At 38.3% G+C, this 25,784-nt stretch overlaps 1 protein-coding gene across 1 annotated transcript; it reads left to right on the top strand.

Annotated features, from left to right (window-relative positions):
- The first annotated feature begins 11,741 nt into the window (after positions 1-11,741).
- Positions 11,742-25,555, top strand: LOC122357638 (phosphoethanolamine N-methyltransferase 3-like). The gene is made up of 12 exons (XM_043257072.1): positions 11,742-11,892; positions 12,530-12,707; positions 13,504-13,659; positions 14,974-15,110; positions 19,513-19,670; positions 19,749-19,943; positions 22,530-22,619; positions 23,033-23,122; positions 23,724-23,846; positions 24,348-24,479; positions 24,633-24,749; positions 25,267-25,555. The coding sequence occupies exons 1-12, from the start codon at positions 11,883-11,885 to the stop codon at positions 25,375-25,377; spliced, it is 1,497 nt and encodes a 498-aa protein (XP_043113007.1). The 5' UTR covers positions 11,742-11,882; the 3' UTR covers positions 25,378-25,555.
- Positions 25,556-25,784: the final 229 nt, after the last annotated feature.

The following is a 25,784-nucleotide window of genomic DNA, read 5'->3' as shown; positions in this document are numbered from 1 at the left end:
TATTGACTATCGGGGGCCTTAACAATGTTACTGTCAAGTTCCGCTACACACTTCCACTTGTTCCTTCTGCTCTGGAACAACTACGAGAGGCTACCATATATACCAAGTTAGATCTCAGGAGTGCTTATAACCTCATTTGAAATCAAGGAGGGCGACGAGTGGAAGATGGCCACCTCACCACTAGGAGTCACTATGAATACCTTGTTATGCCATATGGGCTTGCGAATTCACCAGCAGTCTTCCAATCTTTCATCAACAAAGTCTTCAGAGACATTATCAACCAGTTTGTCATCGCCTACATAGATGATATACTCATTTACTCCAAGTCAGAATCAGAAATTGTAACCCATGTATAAACCGTGTTGTCCCGGCTCATGGAGAACCAATTCTATGTGAAATCAGAGAAATGTGAGTCCCACACTACCAAGCCCTCCTTTTTAGGCTACCACATCAGTCACCAGGGAGTAAAAATGGAAAACCTGGTCAGAGCAGCAACTGAATGGCCACAAACTAATACGGTCAAGGAACTTCAGAGATTCTTAGGCTTTGCAAACTTCTACCGGCGTTTTTTTGCAATTATAGTCTGGTCGCTGCCCCATTAACATCTCTTTTAAAGGAAAAGCCCACTACGATCAGATGGACACAAGATGCCAACCACACCTTTGAGGCCCTGAAGGAAAGGTTTACCTCAGCTCCCATTCTCCAACATCCCAACCCTGACCTGCCATTTGTTGTTGAGGTTGATGCATCTGATTGTGGCATTCGAGCTGTCCTTTGTCAGAGACACCACTGGTCCAGTAAACTGCACCCTTGCGCATTCTTCTCTCGGAAACTCACTCAAGCTGAAAGAAATTACGATGTGGGGAACAAGGAGTTGCTATCCATGAAAGCTACCATTGAAGAGTGGCGTCACTGGTTAGAGGGAGCAGCTCACCCTTTCCAAGTGATTATGGACCACAAGAATCTCGGGTATATCAAGGGTGCCAAGCACCTTAACCCCCATCAAGGCGTTGTTCTTCACATGCTTTCATTTCACCGTTACTTATCGACCTGGCCATGAAACCATTCTACCACCCTCTGTAGTTTTAGAACCAGTATCCTGGGATATCATGGAAGAAATGCAACTAGCTCAGTAACAAGAGCCCCCACCTGACTAATGTCCCCCTAATAAACAATATGTCCCCTCCAGCTTGAGACATTGTGTAATGCAGTGGGTACACACTTCCCTTAGTGTGGGACACCCCGGTATTTCCCGAACTCTTCACCTGGTGCAAAACCCGTTCTGGTGGCCCAAGATTGTCAGAGAAGCCTGGTCACTACCTTTGTCAAGTCATGCCATGTCTGCACTCAGTCCAAGACACCAAAGGAACTACCCTCCGGACTCCTCCAGCCTCTGCCCATTCCGCAAAGTCCCTGGTCCCATCTTTCCATCGATTTTGTAACCGACCTACCTCCCTTCAGTAACTGCACCACCGTATTAGTTGTGATTGACAGATTCTCAAAATCCAGCCGCCTGATTCCACTTAAAGGACTTCCCACTGTATTTATGGTTTACCAGAGGACATTGTCAGGGATCGCGGCACCCGGTTCATGTCTCAAGTCTGGCGGGCTTTCTGCAAACAGGGAAACTGGTGTCCTCGACGTGCTGCAGGGGGAGTGCAGGTAGGGCAGTGTTCCAAGGGGAAGGGTCCAGGTAAGGGGTGAAGAAGGGACGGGGTGATGATGACGACAATCAAGGCGAGAGGCAGCCGACTCATCACAATATGTTTGGTTAATATTTGAATTATATACACACTGTTTTCGTTTTAACTTTAAAGTTGATATATCTGTCATTTTTATTAAATTTAGTTTTTATTAATTTCTTTAAGTTTTTAATTTTTATCAGATTTAATTATATTTCAGTTTTGTTCATTTTATTTCAAGTGACAGTTTTTTTTAGGTAACGATAACAACCCTGCAAATGGATTAATTCAATACAAATGAGCATACAAAAAGCTCAAGGTTTATTTAGTAAGATATTTACTCCCTACAATCGAGGAGGTTAAACCACTTGACAACCTCAACTAACACAATTTGATATTTTACCAATGATGTCACTATAATTGTCTTGCAGTTCCTGGTTTACATTTAAATCATTTCCATAAAAATTATTCTAGAAAATAATATTGCATGGATGTTAAAAAGCACTTTAACTAAAGAAGACATTGTAGATAATTCAGACTTAAAAGCACAAATATCTGGAACTGGGTCTTGAAATCATTTTCCATGTGAATCATTAGCTTATGCAATTGTTTGTTTAACACATGCGGTGGCTTAAGTAGCACAGGGACGTGGCAATTGAATAATCGGATCAAATCCCAGAGGAAAAAACTAAAGACTATGATCAACATCACACCATAGTCCGATGCTGAGAGTCTGTGTCAGTCCAACCTAACCACTGAACTATGATCTCATGTTTACACTCCTCAGGTGCATGTTGGACCGATGGCAAATGCAAACTACACTGTAATCCCTGAAATTGTTTCAAACTACTTGCGTACAAGAAACACAAAAACAATTGTTTTTGCACCAACACTCCATGTTTTTAGTTTGTTGGGATTTTTTTGCGTACTATTGAATTGTTTAAATTGGTGCACTTCAACTCAGAGACAAAGGTGCAAAAATCATTGCAGGATCCAAATTCAGGAAGAAACAGAGGTGTAAAAAGACAATGCCCACTCACAACAAATTTGGAGCATTTTCATGTCATTGGTGGTTATGCTCCTGACATATTGCACAATGAGGGAATATCTTTGCCCATCTTTGAAGGAATAGTCCCGTTGGAGTTGTCTCTTTGCCTCAAAGACCTGATGGCAAGGAAGTACATCACCCTAGATGTGTTGAATGAAGTTATCAGATCATTTCCTTATACATTAACTGACAAAACTGATCAGCCTCAGCTGATTTCAAAGGGTTTCTCAACCAAGGGTACAATTGGGGGAAATGGCCATGAGAATTGGTGTCTAATTAGGCTTCTTCCTCTGCTTATTGGCCATTATATTCCTGAGGGTGACAACACATGGGAAATACTCATGCTTCTCAAGGATATTGTTGCATTAGCTGTGGCACCTCAGTTTACTGAAGAGTCATTATACATTCCTGACTACAAAGTGGCGAAGCATAGGGACCTTCTGCTGTCAACTTTCCTGACTACACTAAAGACCAAAACACCACTATTAAAAAAAGTTCTTCAAAAAGGTTATACGTGATGCCCAGAACTTCAAGAATGTTGCCATGACACTTGCTCTGAAACACCAGAGGGCCCTTAGGATGTTGTGATCAACAAGCCTCTGGTGAGCCAGATACTCCAGCGTTGGCCAGCACTTTTTACAGAAAGTCAGGTAAAGTGAAATGCATCATTTTTACATAATTTGTCATGAAATTAGTATTGATAGTGTTAATTGTAACAAATTTTGAGTAATCTTCTGCAACAAGCCAAGGTTTGTACATTTAAGTTGATCCCATTGTTTGCTTAATTTAGAAATGCAGCCTGTTGATTACTGTTCAGTACACAGACAAAATTATGCTAAATGGACTCCTTTCATGTGTGCAAAAGATACAATATTGTCTCTGTAACCACCACACCTCAGACATCTGGATCACCAACTTCCTGACTGACAGACCACAAGCCGTACAGATGGGAAAACACACCTCATCCTCCCTCACTCTCAGCACTGGAGCCCCTCAGGGTTGTGTTCTGATCCCCCTGCTGTACACACATGACTTTGTAGGCCACTACAAACTCCACCACTATCATTAAATTTGCTGACTCTATTCGGTTGCTCTATTCTGACGCTGGACGGTTGTAAAAAACATTTCACTGCATGTCGTACCATGTATGTATGTGTATGTGACAAATAAAATTTGAATTTGAATCAGTTTGGAGGTTTCAAATTTCAAACAACATACTCCAGGCCATGTGTCTTCTCTTTGGTTTAACTTATGCACTGCACCTTGTGCAACACCTTTCTTTTCATTCAACAGGTTTTGCTAGGTTTGGGTAAGAAGTTGAAGGGCAAGATTCTGGCAGTTAAAAATCAGCTTGCTAAACAGGTACAATACGTGTATGTTTCGTCATGTCTATTTCAGAGTCGTTCGATGATAACCTTAGATGATGTTCATTAAACTTGTCTTTGACAAATGTTCAGGTTCCAACATGAACATACTGTGCTTATTTAGTATTTGGAAATGTTTTACAATGCTGTTTTAAAGATATCAAATTTTATTTGTCAAGTTTTGAAAACTTTTGATAATTTATTTAAACTATTTGAATTCAACTAAGTTTAAATAATTTATTATTACCATTGTCCTTGTTTGTAATGCAGGTGTATCATCATTAAATAATTTACAGAAATAGCTATATTTAAATTCAACTTTCGTCCAGATGCTTTCTGCTGTGCATAACCTTAAGTCTAAAGGTTGACTGAATTTAATTATGGAAACTCGTTGGCCTAAAAAAACGTTGCAAATTGGCCTAAAAAAAAAAAAAAAAAAAAAAAAAATCTACATTTTAAGGGCAACAAGTTTCCATACATTTAAGTTTGATCAACCGTTAAAACATCTGGATGAAAGTTGAAAAAACTTGAATTTAAACATAGTTATTTACTGTAAATTATTTAATGATAATACACCTGCATTACAAACAAGGACAAATACAAACAATGATTTATTTCAACTATTTGAATTCACTTATCAAAATAGTTTTCAAAATGTGACAAAAATAAAATTTTATCTTTAAAACAGCATTGCAAAACATTTCCAAATACTAAACAAGCACAGTATGTTCATGTTGGAACCTGAACATTTGTCAAAAACAAGTTTAAATGACCATCTGCTGAGATTATCAATCAATCAATCAATCATTTTTATTTATATAGCGCTTTTAACAACACAGGTTGCATCAAAGCACTGTACAGTATAATGACAGGGATGTATAATGACGAGAGTGACCAATTTCTTATTAAATGCAGAGACGGTCTCTGTAATCAATTCAACGATAATCACTAGAAGTTAAGTGTCCCCAACCAAGCAAGCCAGAGGAGACAGCGGCAAGGAAACAAAACCCCATCCATACAGAATGGAGAAAAAAAACCTTGGGAGAAACCAGACTCAGTTGGGGTCAGTTCTCCTCTGACCGGACGCCCAGCACTTAACTTCCAGTTCAATTTTAAACGCAGCTGTGTCAGGTAGTGTAAATGACTTAGTGTGTGCATGTGTGTGTGTGCATCAGGATCTGGTGATTGGTCCACGGGGCGCATCTAGGTGTTCTGGTCTCTGATGAACATAATCTCTGTGTGCTGATCCACCATCTAGTCTGGATACAAACTGTGAAAACAGATTGCAAAAGAGACAGGACTAATATTAGCGTAGATGCCATTCGTTTTACGATGTCACAAGTACATCGTATTTTAGGAGTAGTGTTCCCGGTTCCAGCAAATCTAAGTAATGCAGCCTAAAAATCCTTTAACGGATTTGAATAATAAAAGGTGTGTTGGTGTGTTATGTGTAGGCTAAGTTAAAAAGATGTGTCTTTAATCTAGATTTAAACTGGCAGAGTGTGTCTGCTTCCCGAACAGAGTTAGGGAGATTGTTCCAGAGTTTAGGTGCTAGATAGGAAAAGGATCTGCCGCCCGCAGTTGATTTTGATATTCTAGGTATTATCAAATGGCCAGAGTTTTAAGAACGCAGCGGACGTGCAGGACTATAATGTGATAAGAGCTCGCTCAAGTATCGAGGAGCTAAACCATTCAGGGCTTTATAGGTAATTAATAAGATTTTAAAATCTATCCAGTGTTTGATAGGGAGCCAGTGCAGTGATGACAGAACCGGGCTAATGTGATCATACTTCCTAGTTCTAGTAAGGACTCTGGCTGCTGCGTTTTGGACTAGCTGAAGTTTGTTTATCAAGCGTGCAGAACAACCACCCAATAAAGCATTACAATAATCTAACCTCGAGGTCATAAACGCATGAATTAATATTTCTGCATTAGAGGTTGAAAGCATAGGTCGTAATTTAGATATATTTTTAAGATGGAAAAACGCAGTTTTACAGATGCTAGAAACATGATTTTCGAAGGAAAGATTGCGGTCAAACAGCACACCTAGGTTCCTAACTGATGATGAAGAATTAACAGAGCAGCCATCAAGTGATAGGCTGTGTTCTAGATTATTATATGTGGGGTTTTTAGGTTCAATTATTAGCACCTCTGTTTTTTCAGAATTTAGCATTAAGAAGTTACTCATCATCCAGCTTTTTATATCAACTATGCATTCTGTTAGATTCTCAATTTGGTGTGTATCACCAGGCTGCACTGAAATATAGAGCTGAGTATCATCAGCATAGCAGTGAAAGCTAACACCATGACTCCTGATAATATCTCCCAGAGGTAACATGTATAGGTTGAAAAGTAACGGTCCTAGCACTGAGCCTTGAGGAACTCCATATTTCACTTTTGATCGATATGATGCCTCCTCATTTAATGCTACAAACTGATAGCAAGTGATACTACATACTACATACTTCTGTCATACTACATTAGATTATCATCTAACAACTCTGAAACAGACATGACGAAACATGCACTTACTGTACTTGTTGACATTTTCTTTTGGATGTTCCTAAAGGGTTAGCTACTTCAAAATCATCAATGTACAGACCCAGAGCCAGAGAATTCATCACAACTGAGAAGTACAGTCTCTATAGCTTAAGCCATCACTACATATATTCCTATATTCCTATATTCATGCGGTTATGTTCTTGTTTTGACATAGGCTTATCCAAAACATCTTTCTTGTTTAAGAGTTTCTGTAGCATCTGTACGAGGGGAACATATGCTACTGTTTTTCTTCCTTTCTCAACTACAAACTCTATAGGCATTACCAGAGGAAAGTTGCACATTACATATGATGCTCTCCTTTTACTGGTTGCACAATCCATTTTTTCCACATGATTTGGACAATACGCCATTCTCTGCCACAGTCACTCAACCACCTCTTTCACAACTGACTCATCTGCGTGTCCAAAGTGTTTCTCAAGAACCACCTTTACATTCCTTTGCAAAAGTGGCTGGGACATGTATGTGAAGAATGGTTGGCATTTAAAAAAAAAAAAAAAAAAAAAAAAAAAAAAGAGCTGCTAAATTATGCTGTAACTGTTGCCCTAAATCTTGAGATTCAGTCTGACTTGCTTCTACATTAACATCATTGTGGCATAATTCATCTGAAAGCAACTCCTGCTCAGCACACTCCTGAGTGTCAACAACACTGTCATTGTTTTCATTCTCATTACTCTCCATTCTTACTATTAACTTATTACTATTAATTTAAACATGCTTTCATTTTGATCTTGGTGGTGCTTGCTTTTGTGTGCACGAAATGTGGAATATGCACTGCTTTCAAAGCTACAGCCTTGAAATGGACATTGAACCTTTTGGTGTCTTTGAGAATATGCAAAATATTCAGTTTCTGACAGGGCTAAAGCCAAAGCTGAAATGGACATTGAACCTCAGATTGTGGTCATTTTTGAGATGTTTAAGGCTATTAAAATACAGTATTAAAAAAAAAAAAAAAAAAAAAAAGGGTCAAGAAAAGGTGGCCAAAATATTCAGTAATCTGACAGGGTTCACAGAGCACTGGGTAAAGCCAGACACAGGAAAGTTTCTTGAGGCAGTCCATGTCCTGAACACGACACTTATTTATTTAACAAATTTCACACAACACTCAAAAGATTGTTCACTTGAATGTTTATAGTATATTTTCCATTTTTTTTGCTATAATTATATTTGCTGTGTTGCACATTTATTTTTTGTATGTTGTACATATCTTTATAGTCTTGTCTAAAATGCACTGTAGAGTTTTTGTCATAAACAAATCATGCAAACATAAGCAATAAAGTGATTCTGATTCTGATCTGTATATAAACAATCATGACATAAGCGTCCCTTTTAAATCACAAACAAAAAGGCAATACTTACATTTCCAGAAAATCTTGACTAGCCTTGATTTGAACTTCTTGGGATCTAAAGAGTTAGAAAAATCAACATTAGATTGTTTTAGTAAGCTGAAAAGACAAATGTACATATTTTGATCTACAAATTTTCTAGCAGCAGATAACAAAAACTAATTATTTAACTACAAGCATCTAGCATGCCACCGTAAAACAGAATCGCATAAACTGAAATGTAGCTTAGCTAGAAGCTAATATTTCTTGCGTGCTGAAAGAGGATCAAATTCCAATTTAAGCTAGTTTGTTTAATACTCACAAAGACATAAGAAATTCTAATGGGTCATTAATAAAAAGTTGCACTATATTTACGGATATATCTACGCCTATATTTTGAACAGAAAGGCCACGAAGATACACAAACCCGGAATTTAATTAACACAACAGATGACGCTTTCGGTTGTTTAATGGGGATTACTGATCAAAAATAGAAAACGTGTTATATTTCACACGTGACGATCCCTTATGAGCGTGTCGTAATAGAAAAGTGGCGAATGCGGTTGATTCAAGGATGTGGCGAAAACTGATATGTAAACACAGTCTAAAATTACATTTAGCTTCACAAACTAACTGTTACACTACTCATTTAGTAATGATTGTCCTCATTTACTATTGTCATACTCACAGTCACCAGCATCGTAGATAAAAATGCGCGCTGCCTGCGTCCATGCCTGACGTCACTTAAAAGAGCCAATCAAAATCGTCCTTATATTGCGTTGCGTCTTGCAAGAAATTATAACAAGCTCAGTTATGTTTATTCAATTTAAACAATTCAATAGTATGCAAAAAATCATACAAATCGTACAACAAACTAAAAACATGGAGTGTTGGTGCAAAAACAATTGTCTTTATGTTTCTTGTAGTAAGTAGTTTGAATTAAAACGATTTCAGGGATTACAGAGTTGGCTAGCTAGTAATAAATCTTTCAAAAACGTAAAAAAAAAAAAAAAAAAAAACACCTTCAAAAAAGATACATTATATTATTAATATATTCAGTGGTATGCAAACTAGACCGCTGGTTTTCAGCAATGTGGAATCTTTCTGCTAAATGGAATATAAAACGATTGCTTTCATAATTAAGCGCAATAGCAATAGCATAATATAACGCAATAGCAAAAGAGCGAAATCAAAAACCTGCAATAAGACTAATCTGAGAGTGGATATCCAAAGGAACAAAAGGACTTCAAAAAGAGAGCAAATAACCTGTTTTTTGTAATCTCTCCCTGTTGTTTTACAACACCCTCTTCATCTCTGCTCTTCCTGCTTCCCTCCTTCTGCCCAAAAGACTTGGCTTAAAGTTCATTAGGAATAAGGCATTATGTGTCATGTGTCTTGTGAACCTATTGTTCTTCACTTTCATGTTTGGTCTCATTTGAAAGGTCAATTTCACAATAATCACTTGCATTATGTAAAAGATTGAGAACTTTGTAGAACTGTGTTCTGTGAAGAAGGAGGTGTGTCCTCCTTTAGGGTCTCTGAACGTGTTCCAGCCAGGTGTGACACTGGAGCACAGGAACCTAAACACCAAAAGGTTTTTACAACTAAATTTGGGATCTCTTTTTCTGGTCTGAGTATATAAGGAAAGTGACAAAACACAACAAGGCGTGATTCTATAAACAGATCTGCCCGTAGTGTGTCCCCCATACACCACACTATGTTCTTTCTAAAGACCAGGTATAATGACCTTTTTTGATTGTTTTATCTTTGTTATGTTTATGTACTGCTGATCAGTTGTGCAAATGTTTATGAATTAAACCAATTTGGAAAATATTCTGGCCTGCCAAAATAAACGTTAATCTTGGTTAATTTATAATATTGTTTGAAATTATTTTTCTAGTAGGTTTTCCACATTGTTGGCGTGCTAGGGTGGGTCAGATCAAAGATCAGTGGACGGAGCCGGAGGTATTTTTTTGAGATCTTGACTTCTGGCTTAGCATGCTATTACTTAGGGCTAAGATAAGCGTTCTATGGGGTAGCCTCTGACTAATACCTAGACTAGCCCAGATGTGTCGTGAGTCTGTTCTGGCCAAACAGGTCTCATGAATTTAATCACAACTAGAGGGATCAGCAGTTACATTTAAATATAATATAACTAAAAGCCTAAAAGCCTCCACACATAATTTCACACATAGAGGTTAAATTAAATAATTTTTTAAATTTCATTTCAAAACATTTGTGCAATCTTATGGTTTTATGAACTTACTGTATGTGAATTTTGTAAGGCGCATAGGACATGGCCACAGTCACACAACAGTGACTCAGATTTTGAATTGAGACCTATTCAGCAATGCAGCTGGTCTCCTAGGACAAACACTTATGTCCGGTCATTGGCATTGTTGTAAGCTAGGGGGCCCACTAGTTTGTGGCACATGTCTAATGACTATACAAATTCATTCAAGTGAACAATCAACTTTACATTATTATCAAGTGTGACTGGCCTGCACATGAAATGAATTACTGAATGATTGAGGAGAAAGATTGAAGAAACTGAATTACAGATTTTAAATTTCTTTCTGCTGTTTTTGACCTAGTTAAATTCTAAGGTTTGCATTAATGCTTTTTAAATGAAACTATTGATATAGGAAAATGAAATGAAAAATGAAATTGTGTATTTCTATGTTTAATTCTATGTTTTATTTAAATTTTGCATATCACCGGTAAATATACTGGTTTTATTGATTTTGTTACTTCCCTATTATTCACTCAGACCAAGAACCTAAATCCAAATTGTAACATTTAGTGGTAGTAAATAATCTGGAAACCACTTGAGACCTGTCCATTAAATAAGTTGATTCCCAGAAATGGAGACCCTGTTTACCACTCGCACTTGACAGATGGTTGCTACTTTGTGAACTTTTGTTTAACCCCTTTTCAACCCACAACATCACCCAAGTCAGTGTTCGGTTATTGCTTGATTACTCAGGAGTTGTTTAGATGCCTTGCGTTCATTGGAGAATCGTCAGTGGAATGATTCCTTCATTTATGGAGACCTGAAAAATTCAGCAAGACACACCTTCTACGGGAAGGTGACTGAAAGCTTTGCGGAGGATCAAATGAACCTACTGGAGAAGACACCTCTCCAGAATAAAACGATGCTTTCAACTCATGTTTGATCAACTCAACGGACCTGGTACATCAAAGTAATCCTACAGGCTGAATATCACCACAGCCGGTGCAGATGGACACACCTGACCAGAAACTGCAGCGGCACAGAACGCTGATACTTAAAGAGACTGTACATATCGCTGATGTGATTTCTACAGTGCTTGCTTTAATGTTGTTCTTTCAGGTGACGACTCTGCCCTCACACGCCCTCAAGCATCTCATGGTCCCTTAGGCACCACTCAGAGTTTGGCCCAGGGAGGAAATGACCAGGGCGAAATCAAAACCTGTCATGCAATAAGAGAGCATAGCGAAAAGTGAGGCAGGGAAATCAAAAACCTGTCATGCAATAAGACTAATCTGAGGATAAATACATATAAGTGATTTTTAACCTTTTCTCTTTACTTTTTGCAGCTTTTAAAAGACCAAACAATCATTAAACCATTACCAGGCATCTGGATTCTGGACCGAGGAGGAGCATGTAGGCGTCTCTCTCTCTTCTCCATTTCTCCAATCAGAAACTGTAAGAATATGGTGTTATTCCGGTTTGACGCCTCCCTCTCTAACCGTCTGTAAATGATGCCTGGAGGAATGCACATCCAGTCCTGAGTAATATAGACCGGGACAGGACAGCGCGTGTGACTGGTTAAAGAGACTGACTGATCAAACTGTTCTGGTGCTAAAGAGTTTGATTTGATCTGGATATTCCGTTTTGTGATTTTATTCTATTTCACTGATAATGGAAGAAGGTAGGACAAAAACACATGGACATTTTTTCCTATGTCAACATTGAGATGAAGAAATGAAACTTGAATAACTTCAGAGTCATTACACATAACTCACTTTGGAGTTACGTAGTTTGTAATTAGATCATTATAGTTTAATTATGGGTTTTTAAATACTGATGTCAGGGTGAGAACATTTTCTTTCCTCAATGCCAGTATTTTGTCAAATATTGCTTGTATCTTTATTGCTCTTTATTCAGACATTTCTCAGTTTAGCCTTACAGAATAGAACTTTAAAATAATGTTGTTGTTTAATAATACAATATAATGCAATATAATACAGTATATAGGAGATGGTCAGATGTCTGGAGAACATGTCATTAAGAGAACATATAAATCATAAAAAAAAGGAAATTATCACTTATTTTACATAAGAATTATGCAATATAAACCACCAAAATAAACCTAATCTACAAAACTACTTCAGAATTATATATTTAATTCAATGTGTTACTTAACTTTTTTTTTCTCTTTTTTTCAAAACATGGAAACCTCTTTTTTTAATAGAGTACTCGGTTTTTGTAAAAGTAACCATGAGTAGAAAATCTATAGAAACAGAAATATCCTCAGTGTCCTTACCTGACGGGATTTGTCTCCACAGAAACCGAGCGAAACATGATGACGAAGTTCTGGAAAGAACGTTCCAAGTCTGCAACAGTAGAGGAGATGATGCTAGATTCAAACGCTCAGGAACTGACCCAACACGAGCTGCCAGAGATTCTGTCCCTGCTTCCTCCTCTGGCTGGTTCTGATGTGCTGGAACTCGGTGCTGGAATCGGGTCAGTGATCACATTTGCATAAAGATAATAATGTTATTAAAAAAATAGATTTAATGTTAGAAATGAAATCGTTGTACATTACCATAGTATGAACATACTTATTATTTAGGATATATTTAAGATATATATAATATATACAAACAGCACTATAAAAATTGCAAGATCATTTCATGGAAACATAGGCATTTACATTAATTGAAAATAACTAAACCAATTAATTTTTACCTTATGTGAGATTCAACAAGGTAGAAGATTCAAACATGTCAAACAAGTGTAACATCTAGCCAGCAGAGGGAGCTCTCACCGGAGTTCTAGCACTCTCTCTGCTTCTAATACATCATGCCATGGCCATTACCATTACCATTAACATTATCATTACCATATCTGGTAAACTGTGTTTTTGATTCTTGTATTGTTTGCCTGATTGGACTGTATTCTGGTTTTGACCTATTGCCTGCCTATTGCCTCTGGATATTCCTCTGTATTTATTAACTGAGCGGACTGCTTTATTTGTTGCTGACTCTCTGCCCGCCTATCACTCTGTGCATCGCCTTGCCCTTATTAAACTTCTGTGCATGGATTCCAACTCAACCTTTGTGCCTTCCTTACAACAAGGAGCATTAATTAAACAATACTCACTGTAGTATATAATTATATGCCGCAATGTAATTATATGTCTCAGTGAAAATCTTGTGGAAACTAATCGAATGGTCAAATGGTCAGGTGATCTGTTTCTTGGCCAGTACTAAGCTTTTATTGCTTTATTTGCTGAATTGTTATTATGACCTCTTTTCAGTCGTTTCACGCGTCACCTCATTGGCAAGGCTCGTCACGTGACTGCTGTGGATTTCATGGAGAAGTTTGTGGAAAAGAACAGAAAGGACAACAGTCACCTGGGCCACGCTGAATTCATCCAAGCTGATGTCACAAAGCTGGACTTCCCTAAACACAGGTACTTGTGTATATTCAGCCACATAAACACAGCTACAGTGTGTGCAGGATTATTAGGCCAGCCAATATTCTGATTTTACCAATACTAAACCACGTCAATTTCAACAACTGCTATTCATTTTGAATGTAATTATGATTTATATATGAAAATTATGAAGTACCCATGAGAAGGATGATGCAATAATTTAGAAATCACAAAATTAAGGTGTGATTAGCAACAAAATTAAATTTAGAAACAGGTTTGGTGATATGAGTAGGTTTAATGGTTAGTTAAGGTGTAAGGGATAGGTCAACAATGTAATTATGTTATTACAGAAAATTATAACAGATGTAACTACATATAGGTATTTTTTTTTTAAATATAAGCGAAACTTGTAGGTACAAATTAAGTGCATTGTACCAGATTATAATTTAAATGTGGGTAAATAGTAGTTAAGGCCACCTAATATAAAGTTGGACCAATATATTAATGGCATACGACTTAAAATGAATAGCTAGGTGTTAGACCAAGAATAAAAGCATCAGAAACACTTTATAGTGCCACCATTTACCAATATACCTAGAGTCTCCAGATGTCATGAATTTGGTCTATGAACTTCTGTGTTCACCTCAAGATGTCATTATTCCATCATATTGACTTTTGACCACCCAGACTGTTGTACACCACCCTGGACTCCGTCTCCGGCCTCACCCTCACTTACCGCAGAGTATTGTTTAGTGTTTATTTTCTGTTTAGTCTTCAGCATTTTTCTACTTATTTACCTCTACTAGTGATAGCTGCTTTACGGGGCCCGTTTCTTGTTTTCATAGTCTTGTGTCTGGTCTCGGTTTTCTTAGTTTAGTTATTTTCTTGTCTTTTCCCGTTGTTAGAGTTGCCAGTGTATCTTGGATTAACCTTTTGCCTAGATAAAGACATTTTTTAGGCAAATAGGCTAAGAGTGTCACTGCTATGATTCTCATTTTACAAAGCACTGACTAGCAAAATGTTTGGATACACCCCTGAGGAGTATTTTTAATCCATTTTCCTAGAAAAAAAGTAAATAGTAAATGTGAATACAGTATGCCAACTGTTAGCGTACAAGAGTTAACAGCTTTACTCTTCGATATAAAGCTTCTTTATTAGCACTGAGGGCTCCATGAAGAGCATTTCACATCTGTGGAATCTTTTGACAAAAGTTTCTTTATAACAGAAAAAGGTTTTTTTTAGATGATTTTTAATATTCGATTTCAGATTCATTGGGTATAAAAAGATCTAAGAGGATGCAGCCCATCTCATTTGATTTTCACTTCATCTCTCTGACATTTTCTGTTTCAGTTTTGACATGGTCTTCTGTAGTTGGCTGTTGATGTATCTGAGTGATCAGGAGCTGAAGTCATTGGCTGAGAAGTTCCTCACGTGGCTCCGCCCAGGAGGATACCTGTTCTTCAGAGAGTCCTGCTTTCACCAGTCAGGTTAGAGAAACAACACCCTATAATCTGACACTTCATGGCACTGTTTTATTATTATTATTATTATTATTATTATCATTATTAATAAAAAATTTGTCAAAAAAATCGGATCCAAATTAGTAATTGCATTTTGTTAACAATTACTAGAGATTTTTTTCTTTCATATAGTGTAGCATTTAGCATAATTGAAATGCTATTATATTTTTTTTACATTTTATTTTTATTTTTAATTATATTTAGAATTTATTTTGCGATTTTGTTGTGTTTTTTTTTTCATTACTTTTGTTTAAAATAAGTTAAAAATGTGATTTTATTGGACCCGGTTTCACCTCATTTGCTCATTTGTTAAATCAGCTTTTGTAGGGTTAGCCTGTAACAGCTTAATATCCAAATCATCAGTTAACACAAAAGACAACATAAGCACATCTGTGCCTGCTTTGTCTACATGTGGACTTAATATTACCTCTTTGGCTGCCCACTTTGCTACTTCATCTGATAATCTGTTTCCTTTTGCCTTATCTGAATCTCCCGATGCATGCCCAGCTACCTTTATCACAGCCAGTTTGGATGGTAGCTGAGCTGCATGAATTAACTCCGCCACCACACGTACGCCTCAATTATGCGATCAAGTAATTCAGCAATTGAGTAGGCACACCAGTATTCGTTATCATTTGGTTTATAGCATGATCCATCTACATACCAATGATTCCCCTCCTCCAGGACAGATGCAGACACATCTGGCCTGCAAGACATAGAAACTTGAATCCTGGTCAGGCAGTCGTGATCCGTCTCCTCAAATTTACCCTGTGTTAACAATTTATGCAAACATAAAGTAGGACAGTGGGCAATAGAGGTTGGTTTCAGGGTTAAATTAGCAGTAGCATTGCTAATAGTATTACTTCGTAACCTGAAAGCTTTGAGCAGTCATATGCTGAGTAGAAATGTTTTGCATAATAGCGCCTACCTGATGGGAAGTATGTACAGTCAATGGATGTGATAGAACAATATGCTCTGCGTCCTGTACCATGATCACTGTAGCAGCCACTGCACGCAAACAAGCCCCTTTGCCAAGGAATCCAATGTTTTTGACAAATATGCCACAGAAAATTACCCCCATGTTCCTGAGCCATATGCACATAAGCCAAGAGCAGGTGGCTTATTCAAGGAAGCTTGCAAGTGACTGAATGTGTGGTCCATTTTAGTCGTCCATGTAATGTCATCAGAGTCCTGTAAGGTGGCCGCTCTCAGGATTTTGTCATACAAGGAACAATTTGGCACCCACGCTCTGCAATACTTCACTAGGCCCAAGAAGCTTTGCATTTGCTTCTTCATAGAAGGATGCTTATATATGTAGCAATGGCCTTGATGTGCTCTTCAGACAGTTTTATTGTGTCTTGCAACAGTTCATGTCCAAGATATTTGACCCTCCTTTGAACTCTTTGGATGCCTTAAAACTGATCTCTGCTAAAATATTGCATACAATGGTGGAGGCAGCAGCACATGAGACCTCAGAGGCTCCGATAACTAACAGGTCATCCACATACTGCAGCAAATAGGTGTCTGGAGGTAGTTGTGCATCCTTGAGCGTCTCGTGCACTGCTGCGGAGAACCAGGAGGGCGCATCAGTCAGACCCATGGGGAGTCACTGAAATGTATATTGGGTGTGGTCAAAGGTGAATGCAAACAGTGGCTGCGTTTCAGGATCTACGGGAACAGAAAAAAATGCAGAGCACAGATCAGTGACTGTGAAATAAGCATGTAAATGAGGAATAGAATTAAGTATTGTATGCACATCAGGTACAATAGGAGCTAATGGCTTAATCAATTCATTAATTTTTCTTAAATCCTGTGTTAATCGCCAAGAACCATTAGCCTTTTAATTGGATTAATTGGCATATTGTAGGGTGAATGAGTATGAATTAGAATGCCTTGAGCCAGTAACTGTTCAATAACAGGCTGAATTCCATCTTCCTTTTCCTTGGAGAGAGGGTATTGTTTACAATAAATTGGTGTGCATTTGAGCAGAGTAGCCTTGTAGCATTAATAAGGCCTGCTTCATCTTTATGCGCCGCCCATAGTCGAGGGTTAACAGCAGTCAGTTCCAGTATGGCTGCAGATGCAGCTGTGTTCTCCAAAGGAGCACTTCCTGCATTGACAGTGAGAGAATAGACAGGAGGATACATGAGTTGCAGAGAACTATTGTCAAATGTAATATGAGCACCAAGTTTATGCAGCAAATCTCGTACCAAAAAGCAACACAGAGCATCAGGAATTATTGCAAATGCATGCATTTTAAACAAAGAGAGATCATCTTTAGACATCACCGGTAGTGTTGGTGTCATCTCACATCGAACAATTCAATGAAAGGCAAAACAGACGGAGTATTAGGGTGTAGCTGCCCTTTGGTTCTCACAAACAAGAGAGACAGAGAGTTTCTGACGGGTGCTTCAAGTTCTCTCTTTATTCCTACAACTTCCTAAACTACACAAAGAAACAATGAAAACAAATGAATACATATACAGACAAATAGGATAAATAAAGTTCACGTTTGCAAAGAAACATGAAAAAATAACTATTTAAATAATAAAGACGGTAGAAACAACCATTAAATAAAGCAGAGCTCATGTGAACTTGAAGAAATTACAAAATACAAAATATAGGTCAACTTTACATACCTTGCTCCGCTCTACCAAAGGATACTAAGTTGAAATCAAATTAAATTAAAGGCCCCTTTCACCGTAAAAAAACCCAAAATTTTATCCCTATAAACTTAGGAGAAACATGAATCTTCGCTGTTCTGTTGATCTGACCACCTGCCTTACCCCGCCCTTCAATGCGTAAAGCAAATTTAAAGTGACAACCACCAATCCGCCATTTACATAGGGTATTTAATAAAGATCACTGAATATGCATTATGAGAGGGCTGACTCCTAGCGGGGATTCCAACCTGTGGGATATTGCAGGTTTTGTTTCTGCTGCTGAGGGTTTGGGACTTCAGGCCGGGGCCTGAAACCATCCAATCCAGTCTTTTTTTCGACAATTCTTGGCGAAATGCCTAGGTTTTCCACAATAGAAACAGACTTTAGACACTGCTGCTTGTTTTGGGCGTGCATTCACATTAAATTGCATCATTGCAGGAGCCTTCATCCGTTGAGCATCAAATGCCCCTGCATGGAGAGCTCACACAATCTGCGAGTCAAAGCCTTAATTGCAATCTCATTAATATTCGGGGTAGTCAATCGAACCAGCTGTGCAGGTTCTTTATGCATTCGGAGTCAGCCCAGTGTCCCGAGTTCCTGCTGGTTTCGTCCAGGAATCCTGAATCCCCACTGGTTTCCATCCAGCTGTCCTGAATCCCCGCTGGCCCATCAAGCGTCCTGAGTCCCTACCTCAAGGGCGCCCTCCAGAGACTGTACCCCAAGGGCGTCCTCCAGTGATCGCCCCTCCAGCGGCCCCTCCAGTGCTGGTGCCTCCAGCGCGCCCTCCAGTGACTGCGCACAAAGTTTACCCAACCTCCCACCATATCCCGCCGCTGTCAATGTCTCCCAGCAGCCCTTATGCTCACCCTCATTTTATCATCTGTTGCTGGGGCTCGCCATGGGTCTGCCTGTCACCATCATCATCGATGGTGTAGGATCCCTCACCTCGTCGTCCAACCTCCGAGGACTTCCACATCGGCCCGTAGACCCCGGCTCCCCCTTGGCTCCTAGCTCCCTCCTCTCCACCGTGGCCCATCAGTCCACCAGCTCCTGCCGCCGGTCGGCCCCATGCAGTCGATGGCCATTCCTCTTCCATGGCTCCTCCCTCCGTTGGCTCCACCGTGGATCTTCTGGTCTGTGCTCTGGATCCCACGGATTTCCTCCTGGCTCCTCCCTCCGTCCGTTCCTCCCTGGACTCTGTGTTTGTCTCCATTTGCAACCCCCCTCCTGGTGGCCCGTCCTCCACCAGAACCTCAGAAATTCCTGTTTTTCCGTTTCTGTTTTCATTGGGAGGATGCACCTTCCCAGGAGGGGGGTTTAATGCTACGTATTTGGACTGTTTTGATGTTCCATGTGCTCGTTGTGACCTACTTTCTGTCTTCCGTTGATTGTGTCATTAGGTTCACGTGTGTTCAGTTAATTTAGTTAATTTCTTTTGTGTATATAAGTTCCTGTTTGTTGAGTGTTCTTCGTCTGGTCTTCATCACAATAGCATCGTCTTCATCATAGCTCATCTTAGCATCCTAGTTAAGTGTGGTTATTCTGTCTGCCTGCCTGCCTGTAGCAGTATTATTTGTTAGTGTGTAGAAGGTTAAAAGTTATATTCTCACCGAGTCCTCCTCCCTGAGCCACACCATGACAAATGAAGATTATTTATTATTGTAAAAGTTTTTCTATACATTTCAATGTCTTTTTGATGTCCACAGGTGACTGTAAGCGAGATTTTAACCCCACGCACTACAGAAGCCCTGCTTGCTACAACCACCTCATGACTTTACTCTTGCTGGATGAATCAGATCAGACAGAGACGAAATGCTATGGGTTTGACATGGTGCTTCATAAGACACTTCAGACCTATGTGAAGGTAAACCAGTTAGTCAGCAAACTATTTTAAAGACGTGAACTCAGTATAATAAACTGAAATGGAAATTCTTTGTCTTAGATGAAGAACTACTACAACCAGTTGTGCTGGCTCATGCAGAAAGTTCGGCGTGATGTTGTACAGCAGCATGAGGGTGGCTTTTCCACATTCAAGGAGTTTTTGGATAACCAGCAGTACGCCAGAAGAGAAATCTTACGTTATGAGAAGATGTTCGGATCAGGAGATGTCAGCACAGGTGGATTCAACACGACCAGGGTCAGGGATGCAGAATTTGGAGCATCATGCATCGTCTTTATTCAACTTTATTAAAAATGCAAAGAAAGAAGAATTATTTTTATTAATTACAATCTACCTTTTCAAAAATACTTTACCTTTAATACCCCTGAAAGATTCATATTAATAACATTAAGATACTTAAAATAATAATACCGAAAAAGTAGGCTAATAGTACTTAAATTGTTAGCATTTAAGATACTGCCTCAGTAGCTTTTGTAGACTAGCTTTTTCTGAGAGTGTAAGAATATAAGACGTGGACAAAATTTTGGTTCTTTGGTCAATGAAAGAAAAGTCACAATGGTCACAGAAATAAGTTATCTCAGTAATAATAAATAAAAATTCTATAAATGTTTGAAAGTCAGACATTGTTTTTCAACCATGCTTCAACAGAATTATTTAAAAAAATAAACTCACAGAAACAGGCATGGACAAAAATGATGGTACCCTAGAAAACACTGAAAATAATGTGACCAAAGGGACATGTTAATTCAAGGTGTTCCACTAATTAGCATCAAGGTGTCTACAACCTTGTAATCAGCCATTGGGTATATGGCTCCAGGTAATCACTGTGTTGTTTGGTGATATGTTACCACACCGACAGAAGCAAAGGAAAGAGTTGTCTCAAGAGATCAGAAAGAAAATTATAGACAAGCATGTTAAAGGTAAAGGCTATAAGACCATCTCCAAGCAACTAGATGTTCCTGTGACTAAGTTGCACATATTATTCAGAAGTTTAGATCCATGGGACTGTAGCCAACCTCCTTGTAAATTGATGACAAATCTAAGAGGCGGATAATCGATGGTAACAAAAGAGCCTAGAAAGACTACTAAAGAGATTAAGGTGAACTTTGCTCAAGGAACATCAGTGTCAGATCGCACCATCGTTGTTTGAGCCAAAGTGGACTACATGGGAGACGACCAAGGAGGACAATTGTTGAAAACGAATCATAAAAAAGCAAGACTGGAATATGCCAAACTACATGTTGACAAGCCACAAAGCTTCTGGGAGAATGTCCTGTGGACAGATCAGTTTTTGCCAAGGCACATCAGCTGTAAGCGAAAAAATGAAGCATATTGTCCCTACTGTGAAACATGGAGGAGGCTCTGTTAAGGGTGTCTTGAATCTGTGCAGGGTACAATGAAATCTCAAGACTATCAAGGAATTCTATGTACTAAGTGTAAGCTTGGTCTCAGTCGCAGGTCATGGGTCTTGCAACAGGACAATAACCGCTAAAAACACCCAAGAATGGCTAAGAGGAAAAAAAACTATTGTAAAGTGGCCTTCTATGAGCCCTGACCTCAATCCTATTGAGCATCTTTGGAAGGAGCTGAAACATGCAGTCTGGAAATCAAACCGGACACAACTGGAGCAGTTTGCTCATGAGGAGTGGGCCAAAATACCTGCTGAGAGGTGCAGAAGTCTCATTGACAGTTACAGGAAGCGTTTGATTGCAGTGATTGCCTCAAAGGTTGCGCAACAAAATATTAAGTTAGGGTACCATCATTTTTGTCAGGTCTGTTTCATGAGTTTATTTTTTTTTAATAATTCTGTTGAAGCATGGTTGAAAAACAATGTCTGACTTTCATTGGTTAACATTTATAGAATTTTATTTATTATTACTTTTGTCAGATTAAAGTTATTTCTGTGACCATTGTGAGATTTTTTTCTTTCATTGAGAGTAAAGGGTATTAACAAGTCTGTAAGTTAGGCTACATAATAATAACAGTCCAGCAGTTCAGTGAATAAGTGAAAGTTGGTTTAGAACAAATCGTTCAGTTCACTGATTTCCACATGAACGTATAATTATTAAGTCAAATGAACTATGCTATAAAAAAAATTGTTAATACGAACAGTATATCACTTGTTTCGTAAACTAGTATGTTTTTAAAAAATTAATAATTTTTATGAATCAATGTTTTAGAGTGCATCGCGAATGAATGAGTCAAGAGCTCATTGGTAAAGATGCTTGTTTCGTTCAGAAATGAATATGCATTTTTTAATAAATCATTAATAAATTGTCAAACAGGGCAAACAGGAGTATCAGAGATGAGGCAAACACAAAATCCAGAGACAGGCGGTGGTCAGGTCAGGCAGCAAACAATCAGAAAACCGAAAAACAGACAGGGTCAAAACCAGGGAAACCAGAAACAATAATCCATGAGCGATCTAACAAAGAAACAAGCGAAACAATGCAACCTGCAGTTGAGTGGCTTGCTGCAGTATTTATAGTCCTGGAACAGGAAGTTGTCGCAGAGGGAGTGAATGCAGATCACCCAGAGGTCAGGGCTCCCTCTGCTGGCTTGGTGACATAATGACTCATTCATTCATACAGGTGGACACTTATTTTGTACCTTCCTGAACGAATTAATAGTGTTTTCGAACCTATCATCTAGATTCTAGAAGAATCATTAATTAATATATTTTATTTCTGTTCTGAGGATTCATCTCTTTTGGCTCATATCTCAGCAGTGGAGAACTACCGATCTCTTAATTCTCACTGTTAAATCATCATTTTAGTGAATAATTAATAGTTTGTTTTCTCTCAATGTCTTTGATAATATTAGGAGTTGGTTGATACGCTGAACTTGACTGCCGGACAGAAGGTTCTTGATGTGGGTTGTGGGATTGGAGGTGGAGATTTCTACATGGCCAAGGTGAGCCAAAGGTTGACAGGTTATGGATTTATGTGTTGCTTCAGAACATGTTTTACCTTCCTTAAAGCAATAGTTCACCCAAAAATTAAAATTCTGTGGAGTACTATGGAACTCAGTGGTGACTCAAAACAGCCTGGTTACAAACTTTCTTTAAAATATCTTCCTTTGTGTTCAGTAGAACAAAGGAATTAGAGTAAATTATGACAGAATTTTAATTTTTGGGTGAATTATTTCTTTAATTGTGTATTTCTCAAGATCATTAAAACAATTAAATATTATCATACATGAATTCAGTTTTTTCTGTTTTAGTGTGGTTCATTCTGAGCACATTTACATGATCATTCAAAGTTGTAGTTAATGATTACTGTGATATGATTAATTGCTAATTTACTGAATAATTTTTTTAATGACAGACCTTTGGGGTGGAGGTTCTGGGCATGGACCTGTCATTAAACATGGTGGAGATCGCGATGGAGAGAGCCATCAAGGAGAAAGTGCTATTAGTATGTTGAGTTTTTCATGAAAAACCAAGCAACACCCTGGCAACCACTCACAATACCCTGGTAACCATATAAAATGCAGCAAACTACTCAGAACAGCTTTGCAACTGCATTAAAACACTGACAACCAACCATAACAAACTTGTAACTCCATAGCAAAAGCAACACCTCAGAATAGTTTTGCAATGACATAATATCACCGTGGTAACCACCCAGATCACTATAGCAACCCCAAAGCAAATGTATGTAGCAAAACCCATCAAACTGCTCAGAGCAGCTCAGTAACTACACATCAACACTGTAGAAACCACCTATAACAACCTAGAAATTGCATAGCAACACCCTGGCAACCACATAGCAAAACCCATCAAACTGCTCAAAACAGATCAGGTACCACAGTAGCCATAACCATAATTTTATAGCAACAATCTATGTTAATCTAGCATAGCAACACCCTGACAAGCACCAAGAAAATTCTAGCGACATACATAGCAAAATACATCAACTAGTAGCTTCACATAGCTTTGAGAATGAACAGAGCTGCATTCTGAGAAAGTTCAGAGACTGTCAGCACTTCCTGATAAAGTCTGTCCTTCCTCTGCAGGTGCAGTTTGAGGTGTCAGATGCCACAAAAAGAAGGTTTCCTGATGCCGTGTTTGATGTGGTTTACAGCAGAGACACGATTCTGCATATCAGGGACAAACCTGACCTCTTCAGAAAGTTTTATGTGAGTGTTTTCACCGGTAAAGCCTGCATGTGTGCATTATTTTAATGCCTGTCACAGAAGTAGCATACTGTATATTTGTATGTGTGAGCAAGTGTGTGTGATTATATATACAAATGATGATCTGTGTTGTAGATGTAAATATACTGTCATTGGGTAGCTGTTCCAGTCAGTATATCTGTGTAGGTGTTTGGGTATGTGGTTTTAACTTCACCTTGAGCCTTCTTTGTATTTTTTACGAAGTCTCAAATGAGTGACGCATTATGTATGCCTTATAAAAACAAGCCTTTGCATTTGTGCTGAACTACTGAGGATTCGAACCAAGTAGTCAAATGCAGTGATGTGCAGTAAACAATTACTGACGAGGAAACAATTCTCAGGAAATAAGAGCAAAAAATTAGCATGTTCTGCCCTCTACTGGACGAATGAGATATTGTCTTAGAAGTACCTGATGAAAGAATATGTATTTTGAGGTAAACCGTACTTTTAATGTGTGTGTTTCAGTCATGGCTGAAGCCAGGCGGGAAACTTCTGATCAGTGACTACTGCTGTGGAGAGAAGCCTTGGTCTCCAGCGTTTCAGGATTACATCAACCAGCGGGGATATATCCTCTACACACCTCAGAGATACGGACAAGTACAGACCACATAAAATCATAGTGTACCATTAAAGCTTCTTTTCACTGAAGTTTATTATTAATTTATTATTTAATACTAATATCAGTCAACGCTGGCTATGCCAACAAAGCTGGCACAGGGCCAAAGTGTGTTTGTTTGTGTGTGTTTTTAGTTCCTGATTGAGGTGGGATTCAGGAATGTTCGTGCTGAGGACAGAACAGAGCAATTTATTCAAGTCATAAAGGCTGAACTGCAGAGAGCCGAGGAGATGAAAGATGAGTTTATACAGGTAAACACATACTCCTGCATTACATTTACAACCTCACATTTGCATGCTATTGAAGGAAATATTTTCCCCTTTTTAGTTGAAGGTACTGAAGACATGTTTCAATTTCATTTAAGAAGTAGTTCACCCAAAAATGCTAATGCTCCCAACCTTTCAATGCAAGCCATCCATGATGTAGATGAGTTTATTTGTTCATGGCAAGAAATGACCTGCTCAACAGGAGATGCTCTGCAATGGATGGGTGCCGTCATCATGAGAGAAAATCATCACAATTCATATATATTATGAAGAGATGACACATATTTTATCCAGAAGCAACAGTTAAAAATGCCTTAAAGACATTTATTCTGACGGCACCCATAACGATACATTTCAAATCTCTTATGAAGAAACAAACTCATCTACATCTTGAATGACCTGAGGGTGAGTACATTTTTCATTTTTGGGTGAAGTTTGCATGAATATTGTTGGAAAGGAAGCAGCTTACCGTGTACTCTTGTAATCTCTGTCTCCCCCACAGGAGTTCTCCCAGGAAGACTATGATGCCGTTGTAAACGGATGGACAGAAAAACTGCAGCGCTGCAAGACTGGAGACCAACGCTGGGGGCTTTTCTATGCCACCAAAGAATGAGAGAAAGGAAGAAACCAACAAATTAGCAATTTCAAATCAATATATTTCAGATGCTACATTAAGCTCGCTGTTCTAATTCTGTAATTTGCACAGCACATTGATTTGAGTATCACAGCTGTAAAGCAGACATACTGCTATATAGCAAAAATTTAAAAATAATAAAAAAATACAAATTCCACTTTTTCTGTATTATTTTTGTTTGTTGTTCTGTTCTTAAATGATCGTGCTTTTAATGTTTTTGATATGCAATGAATGTCTATTATCACAGCTGCTAATACACAATAAACTTTATACCTAATTAGCAAGTAAACACAAAATCAACAACAATTATATATATATATATATATATATATATATATATATATATATATATATATATATATATATATATATATATATATATATAT

This window comes from Puntigrus tetrazona, chromosome 14 (genome assembly GCF_018831695.1).
Source record: "Puntigrus tetrazona isolate hp1 chromosome 14, ASM1883169v1, whole genome shotgun sequence".
In the NCBI taxonomy this organism is placed as follows: domain Eukaryota; kingdom Metazoa; phylum Chordata; class Actinopteri; order Cypriniformes; family Cyprinidae; genus Puntigrus; species Puntigrus tetrazona.
Note: the sequence above shows the minus strand (reverse complement) of the source record. Positions and strands in the feature narration are given on the sequence as shown.

Excerpts from the sequence above, each read along its gene's own strand:
- LOC122357638 (XM_043257072.1), top strand. Across the intron at positions 12,708-13,503 it reads GAACTCGGTGCTGGAATCGG|TCGTTTCACGCGTCACCTCA; the intron begins GTCAGTGATCAC and ends ACCTCTTTTCAG. Across the intron at positions 19,944-22,529 it reads GTGGATTCAACACGACCAGG|GAGTTGGTTGATACGCTGAA; the intron begins GTCAGGGATGCA and ends TGATAATATTAG.